Genomic DNA, 16,849 nt, shown 5'->3' with positions numbered 1-16,849 from the left:
TTATTTTATAATGAGAAAAAATAGATTATTTATGAAATAAAAACAGTATCAGAGTCTGTAATAATAGCAGAGCCAGATGGCTGGAGAAACTTTAGTCAGTGGGGGCTAATTGCCCACGGCTGCCCTAGACGCACCACGCTCCTCCACCCCCCATGCCGTGCCCCGCCCCTTGCCAGAGATTACAGCCATTCCCCCTTCATGCTCCCAGGGGAGGCTCCTAGATAGGGCAGGAGGGCAGCCTATGCTCTAGAAGAAACCCCAAGGGGCTAGATCAGCCGTGGGCAAACTACGGCCCTCGGGCTGGATCCGGCCAGTTTGAAATGAATAAAACTAAAAAAAAAAAAAGACCGTACCCTTTTATGTAATGATGTTTACTTTGAATTTATATTAGTTCACACAAACACTCCATCCATGCTTTTGTTCTGGCCCTCCGGTCCAGTTTAAGAACCCATTGTGGGCCTTGAGTCAAAAAGTTTGCCCACCCCTGGGCTAGATAGAGCAAGCATGGTTAAACGAGGCATGCGGCTTGCTGGCCGTGAGTTTGGCATGCTTGGGCTAGAGCTACTGAGGGATTTGCAGCAGGAATGGCTGACCCTGTGCTTTGCCAGCAATAGCCTGTTAGAAAATACAATGAAGGGAAAACCTCATTTCATGATAGTAGTAAAAAAATGAAGACTGCTAAGGAATAATTTTAGTAAGATGTGCGTATAACCCATTTGATACCAATAGCAACATTTTATAGAGTTCTTAAGAAAACCTGAATAAATGTAATCTATGCTCACCCACATCTGATTTCCCAGCTTCAAGTAGTCTGCCCACTCTGCTGTGAGAGCAGTGTTTACAGTCCACTTCTCTTTTTGCTTTCAGAAGTGACTGGGGATTCTCGACCTTACCATGGGAAGGAAGCTGTGGATCCGAGGCAGGGGCGGGCCCGAGGTGGCGACCCCACGCATTTCCACGCAGTGAATGTGGCGCAGCCTGTTCGCTTCAGCAGTAAGTTGCAGACCTGCCCTGTTTGTGATAAAGCCTCATAACCCTATATGTTCCCTGGCTCTCCTGGTGCCACTTGGCTGTGCGAGGGGTACAATGTGTCTTTTAAAACAGCCCTTCAGGGCAGACTGGCATAATCCTCTTTTGGTAAGAGGCTGCACGGTGACCCAGCCAAGGCCATCCAGGTTGAGAGTGGTGAATCCTTCACACCAACTTGGGCTATGGAATCGGCTGCTTACAAGATGGCTGCCTTTCAGAGCTGGACTGCAGAAGTCTTCTCACCACACAGACACTCAGGTCCCTTTGGCTTTGAGCTGTGGACTCCAGGGATTGTCACAGGGATGTAGTGCAAGCTTGGTGAGTGAGGAAACTGCGCCTCTGAGAGCTCACACAGCCAATGGGGCAGCCCCTGGAATCGTGACTCACTCTCAGCTCCATGCACTGTCCTTTCATCTCTAATCTACTTTCTTTGAATAGGTAATCTATGTAGGGAATAATTCCACAAAGTTCAACAGGTAGAAAAAGATGTTCCCTCTCTCTGTTGCCCCCACTCACTGGCTTCTGTCCCCAGAGGGCTTCCTCTGAACCCATTCCTAGATGTGGGTGAGGAGGCAAGATGGAAGCCCAAGCTGACACTTGCCAGTCGAGATGCTTGGCCTCTGCACACCTTGGTATTCCCACCTCTAACCTGGGACAGATGGAACCCACATATGGGGGCTTTGGCAGGTTAAACACATCGTGGTGGTAGGGAGCTTAGAAACATACAGTAAAAGGCCACCTGGTAATCCCCCTATCCTCACATCCATTCCATGAACTCCATAGACCTCCCCTTCTCCTGCTTGGTGGTCCCTGAGGGCTGGCTCCTGTCTACAGTGAACGCCTTCCTATGAGCTCCGTGGCAGATGGTGCTGTCCCACTGTCGGTGTTGCAGCAGTGCTACGGCGTGCCTTGTTGGCTCTGGGGTCAGGGGTACCTTTCCTCTCATGTAATCGCGTTCCCATTGTTCATAATAAGGCACACACACACACGCGTGTCCTAAATAATAAAAACAGCCCACCCAGCGTGGCTCAGTGGTTGAGCATCGACCTATGAGCCAGGGTTCAGTGAATCATGAATCATGGTTCAGTTCCTATGAATCATGGTTCAGTTCCCGGTCTGGGCACATGCCTGGGTTGTGGGCTCAATCCCCAATGTGGGGCGTGCAGGAGGTGGCCAACCAATCATTCTCTCTCATCACGGATGTGTCTATCTCTCACTCCCTCTCACTCTCTGAAATCAATAAAATATATTTAAAAGCCCTAGCTGGTTTGGCTTAGTGGATAGAGCCTCGGCCTGTTGACTCAAGGTTCCTGGATGTGATTCCATTCAAGGGCACATGCCTCGGTTGTGGGCTCAAACCCCAGTCAGGGGCATGCAGGAGGCAACTGGTCAATGATTCTCTCTCATCATTGATGTTTCTAGCTCTCCCTCCCCCTTCCTCTCTGAAATCAATAAAAATATTATATATATATATATATATATATATATATATATATATATATATATATATTTTTTTTTTTTTTAATAATAAAAACACAAGCCATCAGTCTTTAAGAACTTTTACTAGTTCAACAGGATGTTGAAGCATTAAAAAATTGCATTTTGTTAACTGGCTTTGTAAAAAAACGTGTTACTCTTCATCAGTGTACTCTCTCTCTCTCTCTCTCTCTCTCTCTCTGTACATATATATATATACACTAGGGGCCCGGTGCACGAAATTCGTGCACTGGGTGTGTGTGTGGTGAGGGGAGTGTCCCTCAGCCCAGCCTGCCCCCTCTCACATACTGGGAGCCCTCAGGCGTTGACCCCCATCACCCTCCAATCGCAGGATCGGCCCCTTGCCCAGGCCTGACGCCTCTGACAGAGGTGTCAGGCCTGGGCAGGGGACCCTCATTTCCCCCCATCACTGGTTCTGCCCCCAGCCCCCTCCGATTGCTGGCTCTGCCCCTTGCCCAGGCCTGACGCCTCAGCCAGAGGCGTAGACCCCCATCACCCTCTGATCACCTGATCGGCCCCTTGCCCAGGCCTGACGCCTCCGCCAGAGGTGTCAGGCTTGGACAGGGGACCCCCATCTCCCCCCGATCACTGGCTCTGGCCCCCGCCCAGGCCTGAGGCCTCTGGCCCAGGAATCATACCTGGGCAGGGGACCCCCATCTCCCTCTGATCGCTTGCTCCACCCCCCGCCCAAGCCTAACGCCTCTGACCTAGGCTTCAGGCCTGGGCAAGGGGACCATCATATCCCCCCAATCCCCGGCTCAGCCCCCCACCCAGGCCTGATGCCTCGGCCAGAGGAGTTGACCCTCATCACCCTCGGATCACCAATCACCAGATCGGCCCCTTGACCAGGCCTGAGGCCTCCAGCAGAGGTGTCAGGCCTGGGCAGGGGACCCCCAGCTCCCCGCGGTTGCAGGCTCCGCCCCTGCCCAGGCCTAACACCTCTGGCTGAGGCGTCCAGCTCGGGCAGTGGGGACCCGCAGCTGCAGCGGCCCCGCGATCGTGGGCTCCGCTTTAGGCCCAGGCAAGGGACCCCTAGCTCCCGGGACTGCCAGCTTCGACCGTGCCCAGCTCCCATTGCTGGCTCCACCCCTACTTCCTGCTATCACTGGCCAGGGCGGAAAAGGCGCCTGATTCTCCGATCATGGCTGGGGGGCAGGGCAAAGGCGGCCCCAGGGCCGCCTTTGCCCTGCCCCCCAGCTCTTAGCTCCTCCCTGGGTTTCCGATCACTGTCAGTGGCAGGGGGCTTCTTCCTGCTTTCCCTTTCACCTCCCTGCATTGTGCCTACATATGCAAATTAACCGCCACCTTGTTGGCAGTTAACTGCCAATCTTAGTTGGCAGTTAACTGCCAATCTTAGTTGGCAGTTAATTTGCATATAGCCCTGATTAGCCAATGAAAAGGGTATCGTTGTACACTAATTACCATTTTTCTCTTTTATTAGTGTAGATGTATATATGTGTATATATATATATATATATATATATATATATATATATATATATATATTTGTTTTTAATTGATTTCAGAGAGGAAGGGAGAGGAAGAGAGAGACATCAATGATAAGAGAGAATTATTAACCAGCTGCCTCCTACATGCCCCCTACTGGGGATCGAGCCTGCAGCCCGGGCATGTGCCCTTGACCAGAATCGAACCTGGGACCCTTTGGTCTGCAGGCTAATGCTCTATCCACTGAACCAAACCAGCTAGGGCCCATCAGTGTACTTTTTTTTTTTTCTTTTTAAATATATCTTTATTGATTTCAGAGAGAAAGGGAGAGGACAGAGAGTTAGAAATATCAATGAAGAGGGAGGATCATTGATTGGCTGCCTCTTGCACGCCCCCTACTGGGGATGGAGCCCACAACACGGGCATGTGCCCTTGGCAGGAATCGAACCTGCAACCCTTCAGTCAGCAGACCGACGCTCTATCCACTGAGCCAAACTGGCCAGGGCCCATCAGTGTACTTCTAGTTAGGAGTTAAGTACCCTGGCATTTGAAGGTTATACATCCTGTAGAACAGGTCATTGCCCTTACCCAAGGCCAGCCATTTGGTATGGAGCCTTGCCACCCTCAGGGTGGGTCCACCTGGCAAGAAGATATCTGGCCCATCTCATCTAGCGGAGACTATGACTTCAACTGGCTACTTGGCTTTTGCCCACTATGGAACCACCTGGGCGTCATTTTCTCATCTGTAGAAGGCAGGAGTTGCTCCCACAACCTCAGTGCCCTTCCAGCTATGATCTCCTGAGCTTCTGTTTTAGGGGAATGCTAGCCAGCACCTATGTGAACAGAGAACCAAGGAGTAGGCTCAAGAAGCCGTGGGCTTGCTGGCAGGGTGACCAAAAGAGCCAGCATTTGGGCAGTGAGGGCAAAGTGGGCAGGGAACCTCCTTGCTCACTCCTACCAGGACTTGCAGTGAGCTGGTGTGGGCAGTTCTGCCATCTGGTCAACCAGACTTATTTAGAGAATGAAATCCACTTTATCCAAAGAATCCAGCAGTGAGTCTTTACTGCCAAGTAAATTAAAGACCTTTTACAAATGGGAAGACTCACCACTGAATATACTTGTACTTTAGGTTGCATCTGTATTGTAGAGAAACTTGAGTATGCCACCAAGTATGTGGTTCTTAGGGGCAGAAATTTTCCTCTTGAGCTTCAGTTTCCCCATTTCTCTAGGGTGATTTCTGAGCAACATATAATTTTGTTTTGGAGTGAGGATCCTAATTTGGGGGGACAACTCCCCTTCTGTCCTTCATGTTTCCTAGGGAAGTGTCCGACAGGGTGGCACCATTATGAAGGCACGGCCAGCTGCTACAGGGTCTACCTGAGTGGAGAGAACTACTGGGACGCTGCACAGACCTGCCAGCGCGTCAATGGCTCCCTTGCCACCTTCTCCACCGACCAGGAGCTGCGTTTCGTCCTGGCCCAAGAATGGGACCAACCAGAGCGGAGTTTCGCTTGGCAGGACCAGCACAAGTGAGTACTGGGTGAGAACCCAGGGGCCAGAGTTCAGGCCAGTGTGTCCACCAAGCACATGGCCTCTTAGCCGCCATGGCAGTCCTAAGGCATAGCTAGCAGCCGGCATTTTTGGGAAGAGCAGCTCCACCCACTGGAAATGGAGATCCAGTGGTTTAGAGTGGGCATTGAGATGGGGTGGGGGATCTTGGAAGGGCAGAGATGGGTTGCCACCTTGGGCCAGTCTCTTTTGTTGGTCCTCTGTAGGTTCAGCTGCATCTGCTGACCTGTTAGGAGACCTAGCCTGTGTCAGGAGGGGCTGCTCAGTGTGGGCTTTTCTAGGCCCAGCACAAGGGGTGCACAGGTGGGTGGTAGTTCTTTCCAAGAAAACAGGCTTTGCCAGGCCTGCTGCTTAGTGCTTTCAATGGGCTCGATCACTCAGTCCTCCCAGAAACCACAGGAGACCAGTGGGCAAGAAGACTGAGGCCCAGGTGGACAAACATGTGACCACAGGCACACAGTAGCTGGGGTGTGTCTGGGTTCCAGCCCATGCAGTCTAACTCCAGAACCTGGCTCCTGACCCCAGGCTCTGTAGCACTGAGGAGAAAGTGTGGGAACTGGCCAACTGCCAGCATCTCCCAGGCCCCGGGTTGTGGGGGCAGGCGTGTGCTATGACCTGTGATGTGTGGCCTCATGCTGCCCCATCCACACTGCTGGGGGCAGGAGTGGGAATTGCAGAGCTTGCCAGACTGCCAGTACTCCCCAGCAAGGGCACAAGCTGCCATATTAACAAGAGGACCATGTCAAGTGGACAGAGACCTGAGCTGGGTTTTGGGCTCTACCATCATATCCTGTGACATTGGCAAATCATGATACCATGCTGTTTTTTCTTCTGCAGCTACCAAGTGAGAAAAATAATTCCTAGTTCACAGGGTGGTTGTAAGTTCATGGAAAAGCGAGAGGGCTCAGCCCAGTAGGTAGGGAAGCACCCTGTCTCCTTCAGGTGGGCGTATACATGGCAGTAGGCTGAAGGGGCAGAGTGGCACAATGCCGTGGCTCCCACAGTGGTGGGACTTGCGGAAGGCATCTCCGGGGCTGGACTGGAAGGCTTGGATGAGGGGCACACTCAACAGGTGGCTGTGGCAGTCGACCAGGTTCACGTGCACCGCCCCCTCAGTGCTGTGACTTGTGTTCTGGGCAGGCCTGGGCAAGCTGGCTCTGAGCACGTGACCAAGCTGGAGGCTGTGAGCATGCTTTTACCCACCCCTGCAGTGTATACTTACTGGTGTTTGGTTTTTATTGAGATTAATTCACATGCCATAAAATTCACTCCTTTAAAGGTACTGTTCTGTGCCTGGTGGTCCGTGAGGTCCAAAAGATTGGCGACCTCTGCTTTAGTGTATTCACAGGGCTCTATGTCCATTGCAGATAAGGTTGGTCTTGCTTAGAACTTGAAAGGTTTTTTGTGTTCTTGTTTTGTTTTTAATATAATTTTTATTGATTTCAGAGAGGAAGGGAGAGGGAGAGAGATAGAAGCATCAGTGAGAGAGAATCATTGATTGGCTGCCTCCTGCACCCACCCAACACCGGGGCATGACCCTGACCGGGAATCAAACTGTGTCCACTGGTTTATAGGTCTACGCTCAACCACTGAGCCACACTGGCCGGGCTGAAAGCTTTCTTGGATCAATAAGACAGTCTTGGCTGAAACCGGTTTGGCTCAGTGGATGGAGCGTCGGCCTGGGGACTGAAGGGTCCCGGGTTCGATTCCGATCGGGGGCATGTGCCTTGGTTGGGGCACATCCCCAGTGGGAGATGTGCAGGAGGCAGCTGATTGATGTTTCTCTCTCATCGATGTTTCTAACTCTCTATCTCCCTTCCTCTCTGTAAAATATCAATAAAATATATATTAAAAAAAAATAAGACAGTCTTGGCAGGAGTCACTCAAGATAAAACTTTTTCTGACCTGTGAATTTATTCTTTAGAATTTTAATGTATTTTATTAAAAGTATTTAAAAACTTTAAAAAGTCATTAGCATTTTAGAGGCTCAGTACTTTAATGGTCAGTGTAACTATTAAAATACACTCATGCACAATCAGTGGCTGCTTTCCTGCTGCCATGCTAAGGTTCCTTGCATTTCTGCCCTCTCGCAGGTTGTGGGTTGGCTACCAGTATGTCGTCACCAGCCGGAACAGCTCCTTAGAAGGCCACTGGGAGGTAGCATTCAAAGGTAGGCCTTTCTGGGCCCTGGCCGGGTAGTTCAATTGGTTAGAGTGTTGTCCCGAAATGCCAAGGTTGCAGGTCTGATCCTCAATCAAGACATAAGTATCAACCAGTGAATGCATAAATAAGTAGAATAATTCGATGTTTCTCTCCCTTTTTCTCTCTAAAAATCAATAAATTTAAATAAAAAGGAAAAAGGGTAAGCCTCTCCTGAAAAGAGTTGTTGAGTATGAAATTGAGGTATACCATCCTGAACAGGATATATTGCTAGGGTCTCCTCTCCTTCCCCCACCCCCTATCATCCATGGTGCCTAGCCTGTTAGGGGTACCTGATACAGGGGACATGGGGAGAGGAATGGGCCCAGGGAGGGCTCTGGTGACCAGCAGGCCCTCTTCCAGGCTGGGGTCTTTTCTGGAACACATGGTTGCTTCTTACTTGGCCAGATGTTTAGACTCACCATCCTCCTTTTACAGGTAAGGACTTTAATTAGGGCATAAAAATGAGCATACAAAGTGTGCAGCTGGCATGAATCAGGGAGGGAAGTTCACGCTTTCTAGGACAGAGAAGTCGGAAATCCAAAACTTGAAGGAAAGCTGTCAGGCAGATAGAATTAAAATAGAGGAGTTTGCTGGAGCCAGAGACATAGGGATCCTCTCTGACTCCTCTCATACTTCACCCCCCTTCATGCGTGTCCAAAATCTCATCACTTGTTGCCAGATTGCAGCCACCAGATCTGCCATTAGTCACCTAAATTACTGCCATCGCTGCTGCCAGCCTGGTCTCCTTGCTCCCACCCCCACCCAGCCCAGTCTCCTCACATGGTTGTGCGAGAGTCCTCTACTCCTCTGCCCCAGCTGTTTATGACTCTCCCGCAAAGACACTGTCCTCACTGAGGCCTGGAGTGCCCTTTCCCTCTGCCATCCCTTCCACCACTCTCCCGGCCCTCCTCTTCAGCCACAGGGATGCCTGCTCTTCTCACCTTCTCTTCCCTTGGGTCACCCTTGTTCCCATTGAAGCCCTCCCTGGGCCACTGCTTCCCGGCTCAGGCTTATGCCAGTGTGGGGCAGGAGAAGGCAGTGTAGCCAGGCTGGCCCTGGCTAGTGTCTGGGACTAGCTTGGGGATTAAATGGAGCCTGCTGTGCCAGGCTGCCTAGATGGCACAAACAGGGATTTACGGTTAACACCTGCTTCCCTGGCAAGTCTGGAATTGCGGTGAACCGGAGGTCAGCACCCAGGCTTTTCTTAGCAGAAATGTATTGCAGGGTTGCTGGCAGTGGCCCACTCCATGGCACCTTCCTGCTTGGAGAATGAGGAAGCCTGGCCTGGATTATTCCAGACTCCACCTGAACTGTCCCTCCCTTGCTGCTGGTGTATACTGTTGCATCGCTGTAATAAATCTTAGCCATCACTATGGCTAGATGCAGGGTCCCTTGAGTCCCAGCAAAACAGTGAGCCTGTGGGTGGCAAGAGACCCACTGAACCCAAGCAGTCAGAAATGTCAGTGTAGCCCTCTTCCTCCATTCTCTGTTCTGAGGCTTGCCTTCACCTCTGTGCTGCAGCTTTCTTTTTGCTATAGCAGCCATGACCTTCGACATGTGTACTTCACTTATTCTGTTGTTGAGAATCTGTCTTCACTGTTTACTTCCCCCCCCCCTCAAATGTCAGCTCCAAAAGGCAAGTTGTTGCACAGTGTCACCTGCGTGCCTGTTTACAAGAGTAGGGCTTGCTAATATTTGTTATATCTGAGGGAGAATGATCAGGAGACTGTGCTAGATTCATGGGACTTAGAAAAGAGGCTTAGAGGTTTATGGCCCCCTCCCCTCACACCCCTGCACCCCCACTCTGGGGTGCAGTGGTAGCGTGGTTTTTGATCGCCTGATTTCCAACTTGAAATGTAATAGCTGAGTGGATTACAGACAGTCTCTCTGGAGCTGGGAGTGGGTCCCAGGGAGCCTTCCAGGAGTTCACCAGGCCAACTGGTGCTCCTAGTGGGCGTAGGGTCCACGTTTCTGCCTAAATTATGCATTCATGGCAGAAGCAATGGGCTCCTTCTTGAGTCCTCTATTTATCAGTTAAAACTCTATTGTAAAGGAGAACTTTCCCCTCCCCTATTTACTTATTTGTTCAATTTATCCGTATGAACTTACACATTTTCATTATTGTGTTATAACCCATTGCTTCACTCTTCATGTTGTTGTTCTGCCTTTAAACATCCCCATCTAAGTATGGTCCTCCTCTGGCTCTCAGCCCAGTAGGTTTTTTGTTTGTTTGTTTGTTTTTGTTTTTTTTAATATATTTTATTGATTTTTTACAGAAAGGAATGGAGAGAGATAGTGTCAGAAACATCAATGAGAGAGAAACATCCATCAGCTGCCTCCTGCACAGCCCAGTAGGGTTTGTTCGTGCGCCTGCCTCCCTGGCCTACGGAGCATGGCCCCCATCGCCCAGTGCTGAAACTTGCTCTCCGTGGAGCTAAGGGAGGTTGTGAATTAATGCCATAACTGCAGCACAGCTCCGTTTGGTGGTCCATGAGCTCTTTGATTGATGGTCCACTGTAGGGCAGGCCTCGGTCCCTGTGAAGACTGCACATGGTTGGGATGTTGACATTGTTGACATTATGTTGTAATGGCCAGCCCTCCCTTTTGTCTCCCCTATAGGTTCCTCAGAGGTTTTCCTGCCCCCAGACCCCATCTTCGCCTCGGCCATGTCTGAAAGTGACAATGTGTTCTGCGCCCAGCTGCAATGCTTCCACTTCCCCACTCTCCGCAACCATGACCTGCACAGCTGGCATGCGGAGAACTGCTATGAGAAGTCTTCGTTTCTCTGTAAAAGAAGTAAGCCACCTTGAACTTGACTCCTTTAGTGAGCTGGAAGGAATGGTGCTTCTTGTGAGAATGTGGCTTTCTAATTTCTGGACCTTGATTGATGTCAACTTTGAGTGGACTTACCCATTTTATAGTAGGCAGCAGGCACGCTGTGCCTGGCTCACACCTTACTCTGAAGGTGCACAGGTGCCTTGGGGGTGAGGGCTAGAGCCTAGCCTGGGACCCAGGGCTGGTATGAGCCTGACTGGCCTGCTACTTAGTTCTGTGACCTGGACAGCAATGGCCATTTCTGGCCCTCGTTTCTCTTTTCCCAGGATAGAGGTGATAAATCCTTCCCTCCCCACCTGGATGTTAGTAAACTAAATGAGAATGGTGACAGGACTTGCCAGATACTGTGGTGTCTAGGTGCCTCTGACTCCTTTGCTCACCTCCCCCTCCTCTCCTGGGGTCTTTGTGAGACCTCTCACTCTGCTTCTCTGTCCTGTCTGGACCGCTTCCCCTCGTCAGCTGGTCCCTATGCCAGTTCTCTCACCCACATTCCACATCAAGGTCTTTTCCAGCTTTGGGGGCTAGCAGTGTGGTTGTGCTGACCGAAGGGAGGGCTCCCTTGCCTCACTCAGTCCCCTCTGCCATGAGTGGAGGATGGAATTGTGCCCAGATGCAACCTGGGAGGCAAGGGCAGGTCATCATTCAGTTTCCGTCTGCTTAGAGATTTTCCTGTTATTGATTTCTAGTTTGATTCCATTATGGTCAGAGAATAACTTCTATGTGATAAGTTATTTAAATTTGTTGAGATGTATTTTATGCCTCCAGGTGACTGTCTGTCTTGGTGAATGTTCCATGGATGCTTCAGAAAAATGTGGCTTCCGCTGTTGGGTGGGGAGTGAAAGCAAGTGTGTGTGTGTATGTGTGTGTGTGTGTGTATTAGATTCTATTGATTGACTGTGGTGTTCAAATATTCTATATCTTTGCCAACGTTCTGTCTAGGCGTTCTATCAGTTGTTGAGAGGGAGGTGTTGAAGTCCACAAGTAGAATTGTGAAATTGTCTATTTCTCCTTTGAGTTCTATTGGTTTTTATTTCACAAGCTGTCCTTTTGACATGTTCCTATCATTCAGGTTAATTTTGTACTCTGTGGAATTAGACTTTTCTCCAAGGGAGGACTGTGCACTAATTATGCTCATTGCTTTTACAACATCTCAGTGGACAGAGCTAAGATGTGTGTGTGTGCATGCATGCGTGTGCACGTGTGTGTATACGTATGTCTTGGGTACAGATTTTTCATATTGATTTAGTTCCTTTAATGATTAAAGAAATCATTTAAATGTATTCAAGTGTTCTAGTTATATTTTAGTTTGTTTTGGTAAATCATATTCATCTAGGGCAGTGGTTCTCAACCTTCTGGCCCTTTAAATACAGTTCCTCATGTTGTGACCCAACCATAAAATTATTTTTGTTGCTACTTCATAACTGTAATGTTGCTACTGTTATGAATTGTAATGTAAATATCTGATATGCAGAATGGTCTTAGGCGACCCCTGTGAAAGGGTCGTTGGACCGCCAAAGGGATCGCGACCCACAGGTTGAGAACCACTGATCTAGGGTATTGCCCATGCAATATAAAATTTCTAACTCATTGCTACAAACTTCTGTTAGCATTCTCTTTGCATTTTGAGGCGTGTCATTATGACCTCCTTTTGACTTATAATATTATTTATACTTCCGTATTGCTCAGTCTTTTTTTTTTTTTTTTTTTATTGAATTTTTACAGAGAGGAAGGGAGAGGGATAGAGAGTTAGAAACATCGATGCGAGAGAACATCGATCAGCTGCCTCCCGCACACTCCCTACTGGGGATATGCCTGCAACCAAGGTATATTCTCCTGACCGGAGTCGAACCTGGGACCCTTGAGTCTGCAGGCTGATGCTCTATCCACTGAGCCAAACCGGTTAGGGCCGTATTGCTCAGTCTTGCTTGCCTCTTTGATTCATCTACAGGATAAAGAACCAGCTTTGGATGGTCATTGATTCTCGGTGCTTTGCATCTGTTTTCTGTGCCGTTCATTTCTGCTGCAAATTTTCATCCTATTACTATCATTTGGTATTATTTTCTTTTTCTGAGTTCTAGAGTTAGATTCTTAATGTTTAGTTCCTCTAATAAGAGGCTCAGTTTTTTCTATACATGCAGATACACAAACAAAGTGCATAAATATTAAGTGCAAGTTTTATGTACACATACGGAACCACTTCCCCGATCAGGATGTGGAGTGTTGTCGGCACTCCAGAAGGAGCCTCCTGATGCCCCTACCTAGTCATTATGTTTACCCCCTTCTAGGAAGCCATGCTGTCATAGGTTAATCACAGATTATACACTGTATTTACTATTAGTCTCTAATGTTGTGGCTTAATCATACTGTGGTCAGATAACATTATGTGGTTTTTTTCTTTGTTAGAATTTATTTTGTGGTCTTGATTTGGGTTTGTTTTGCTCTATTAGCTCTTTGCAATGATCCTATTGAAGTTTGTTGCTCTTCTCAGATGTACAGGATTTAGATTTTCAATGAATTTAAGAAATCTTCAGCCATTGTCTCTTCAGATATTTTTTCCTGCTCCTTCTCCTCCCTTCTCCTGTTGGTCCTTCTGTTTTGTGTATAGTGGTTCTTTTGATGTGTCCCATTTTGCTGTCAGTGTGCTCTCATTTCTCCTCATTCTTTTCTTTTCTATTCAAGCAGAAAACAATTTTATCTGAGTTTCTTGCCCTGGAAGTTCTTGAGCACTTGAGTTGTAGATTTGATTCCAGTCTTGAGGCATCAACCAATGGTGGTTGAATTTCTGAAGTTTTTGTAGACATTCCTACCCTATTTAGAGACAGATGCTAACTTCCTTTTCATGTCCCTTTGTCTTTCAGTGAGCATGCATCCCTTTGGACACCACCTCCGCCTCATCCCTAGTTCCTTTCCCAAGCATCCGATATCTGCCAGCTTAAGGCTCTGAGTTCTCAGCTTCCTCCTTACTCTAACCATGGCCATCTTCTTCTTCTCATCCCAGGTTACCTCTGCACAGAGTTTACTGTGTGTGCCTCAGTAGTGGACTGAATGGACTGTCTTCCCAAGCAGTAGCAGCAGCTTCTTGGGAGACTCATTCAAAACACATTCTGATTTTAAAGTGGTTAATACGTGCAGCAGGTGCATCTTAGAATTGAGGAAAACTAAACTGTTTAGGCATCTTTTTATTACTATTATTGATTTCAGAGAGGGAGAGAAAGATAGAAAAATCAATGATGAAAGAGAGTCATTGATTGGCTGCCTTCTGCACACCCCCTGCTGGGGATTGAGCCTGCAACCTTGCATGTGCGCTTGACTGGAATCGAACCTTGGACCCTTCAATCCGCAGGGTGACTCTCTATCCACTGAGCCAAACCAGCTAGGGCTTAGATATCGTAGAAGCAGACACTTCCATGGGCTTTCCCCTGGAATCTGGCACTCTCCTCTGTTCTAGCTGTCTAGGTTTGCAGCTAGGTGTGCCCTGGCCAGGTGTGCTTTGTCCTAACAGAGTCCTGTAGTGACCTCTTTTTTTTATTTTTTAATGTAGTTTATTGATTTTTTACAGAGAGGAAGGGAGAGGGATAGAGAGTTAGAAACATCGATAAGAGAGAAGCATCAATCGGCTGCCTCCTGTATACCCCCTACTGGGTACATGCCCTTGACCAGAATCGAACCTGAGACCCTTCAGTCTGCAGGCCAACGCTCTATCCACTGAGCCAAACCAGTCAGAGCTGTAGTGACCTCTCTTGAACAGCACTCACAGGAGGTGGTTCTCAGGTTGATCTTGCCAACTCCTCTGTTGTTTGTGGGGAGACTCGGAGCTGGTTCTGCTGGTAACATACATTTGTGTTTGTGTGTGTCTGTTGCAGGTCAGACATGTGTTGACATCAAGGACAATGTGGTGGATGAAGGGCTCTACTTCACTCCCAAAGGAGATGACCCGTGCCTGAGCTGCACCTGCCATGGAGGGGAGCCAGAGATGTGCGTGGCTGCCCTCTGCGAACGGCCCCAGGGCTGTCAGCAGTACCGCAAGGACCCCAAGGAGTGCTGCAAGTTCATGTGTCTGGACCCAGGTGAGACTGATGCTGGGTCACAAGTCAGCTTCCCCATTCAAGGCCAGAGGCTACATGGCCCATTGCTTCCTCAGTGGCAGGGGCTTGTGAGAGGTGAGAGTCCACAACACGTGGCATAGCAGCGATGGCAGCATTTGCCCACAGAGCTGTCTCACAGGCTTTGATGGGCAAATACTCTAATAAACATGTGTGTCTCACACAACCTGGCCTCCTCTAACTGCTGTCTCTCAGGTTGGCTCATTTTAGCTCTTGGGTTACAAGTATTCACTGAAGAACTTGAACTTGAGTGTGGCTGTATGTTCACAAATGAACTGTAATTGATGACTTCAGAACTATCTTTCTTCTCTCCTTTTAAGACTAAGAGCAAGACTTCCAACTTATATCCCAATTTGAGCTCTTCCTGTTCTTTGACTGAGGTGATGTGGTGGGTAGTAACAGTTTTCATTACTTAACAGTAATCAATTTTTGCTGTTAGAATCTTTAAGAAAAAGATTAAATATAAAACTCCTCACTAGGTGGCGCTTTGCAGGTGGACACTATGCAACCATGTGATCTCTGGGTGATATTTCTTCCACTTTAAAAAAACGACCAGCAGGTGGGGCGCCTGCTCTGGAAGACCATGAAGACATACATTAAAGTTCATATAATATGCTGGATGGTTCACCACACCAGCGCATCTGACATCTCTGTATGAATTCACAATCTCAGGAGAAATGTAAACAAAAAGCATAAATTGGTTTTCTGTCTTGGCTGCCATAGTACGAGAGTGACGTGGGCAGAGACTTGTGAAAGGCCCTGGACTCAGGCCCTGCAGAAAAGCAGCTTGGTGGGCATGGTAGCTCTCTCCACCCCTAGGGCCCCATGGATGAAAGGCTGGTCTGCCTAGTGCTATTGGGAACTGGAGCTGGCACATGAGAGCCACAACAGCAAGTGTTCCAGAGAGTTGTCAGGAAGGCTGCTGGCAAGAGGGCAGATCAGTGTCAGAAGCTACTTAAGGCTCAGCAAAAGGGGCTACTGTGGCCCGTATCCCATCAAAGGTGCACAGTTGGCTGTGGAGAGTGCAGACACCATGTATGACCAGATGTAGGTATACAAGAATGACCAGTCTGTGGGCTGAGTGGCCTGTCAAGCCCGCCCAGCCCTGAAGACTTCTCAGGAGATCAGGGCCCTCAGGACATCTGGGTCGTCCCAGAGCTACTGCCGGCCACTCCTGTGTAGCCAGAACAGCATAGCCAGGGCCTTTCCCTGCCCCTGGCCTGGCCTGGCCTTGCTTCTGCAGGCTCCCGACAGCCTTCCAAGTCAAGTCCCTCCTGGGAAGTGTCCACACTTCCCCAAGGATAGAGCTACTGCCACCAAAACGAGATGCTTGGAAAGTGTCCCTTTTAACAAGGCAAGAGTGTCTGCTCTCACTACTCTGTTCAGGGTTGTATAGGATATCAGGGCACATGCCCAGTTGCGGGCTTGATCCCTAGTAGGGGATGTGTAGGAGGCAGCCGATCAGTGATTCTCTCTCATCACTGATGTTTCTTTCTCTATCTCTCCCTTCCTCTCTAAAAACAATTAAAAATATATTTTTAAATAAAATAAATACATAAAATAATAATAATAATGATGATGATGATGATGCTAGGCTGGCCTGGTCAGTGTGGCTTAGTTGATTGAGTGTCGTACCATGCACCCAGGAGTCACTGGTTCAGTTCCCATTCAGGGCACATACCTGGGTTGCTGACTCGATCCCCAATAAGGGAGGTGTAGGAGACAGCCAAACGATGTTTCTCTCTCATCGATGTTTCTGTCTCACTCTCACTCTCCTTCCCTCTCTCTCTGAAGTTAGTAAAAACAAATTTTTAAAAAAGAATGCTAGGATGGAGGGTGAGGCCAGCGCCTTCCACTGAGATGCTGCCTATGCCCTGAGACCCCACTGCCTCTGCCCAAAGATTTTGGGTACAGTCCAGACTCCAGCTCTGCTAAAACTGTTGTGGAACACCAGGTCCTCCATCGTGGAGCTGGTGAACTGCAGGGACATGACCTCAGCCTCGTTTAAGCAGGGACTATGGCCCAGGGTAGAGATGAGCAGGGTGAGCAGATCAGCCGCTCATCTCAGGTTTATCCCTGTGTGAGGACTTGCTCCCAGTGTGTCTCTCCTCCCTGTCCTCTAGATCAGTGGTCTCCAACTGGTGGTCTGTGAGGTCCGAAAGATTGGC

General features: G+C 48.9%; 1 protein-coding gene across 10 annotated transcripts in view; it reads left to right on the top strand.

Annotated features, from left to right (window-relative positions):
• Positions 1-16,849, top strand: part of DGCR2 (DiGeorge syndrome critical region gene 2) — a 48,785-nt gene that overhangs the window by 24,335 nt on the left and 7,601 nt on the right. For 5 of the 10 annotated variants that reach the window (XM_059675827.1, XM_059675824.1, XM_059675826.1 and 2 more), the window contains 5 exons: positions 868-995; positions 5,284-5,501; positions 7,635-7,711; positions 10,363-10,539; positions 14,442-14,645. In XM_059675827.1, coding sequence (XP_059531810.1) covers positions 868-995; positions 5,284-5,501; positions 7,635-7,711; positions 10,363-10,539; positions 14,442-14,645 — 804 coding nt within the window. The remainder of the gene's footprint in view (positions 1-867; positions 996-5,283; positions 5,502-7,634; positions 7,712-10,362; positions 10,540-14,441; positions 14,646-16,849) is intronic. The other 5 variants (XM_059675829.1, XM_059675825.1, XM_059675821.1 and 2 more) reach the window with 2 other exon arrangements.

This window comes from Myotis daubentonii, chromosome 19 (assembly GCF_963259705.1).
Source record: "Myotis daubentonii chromosome 19, mMyoDau2.1, whole genome shotgun sequence".
NCBI classification, from domain to species: domain Eukaryota; kingdom Metazoa; phylum Chordata; class Mammalia; order Chiroptera; family Vespertilionidae; genus Myotis; species Myotis daubentonii.
The sequence above is the reverse complement of the archived record's forward strand: the minus strand, read 5'-3'. Positions and strand labels throughout refer to the sequence as shown.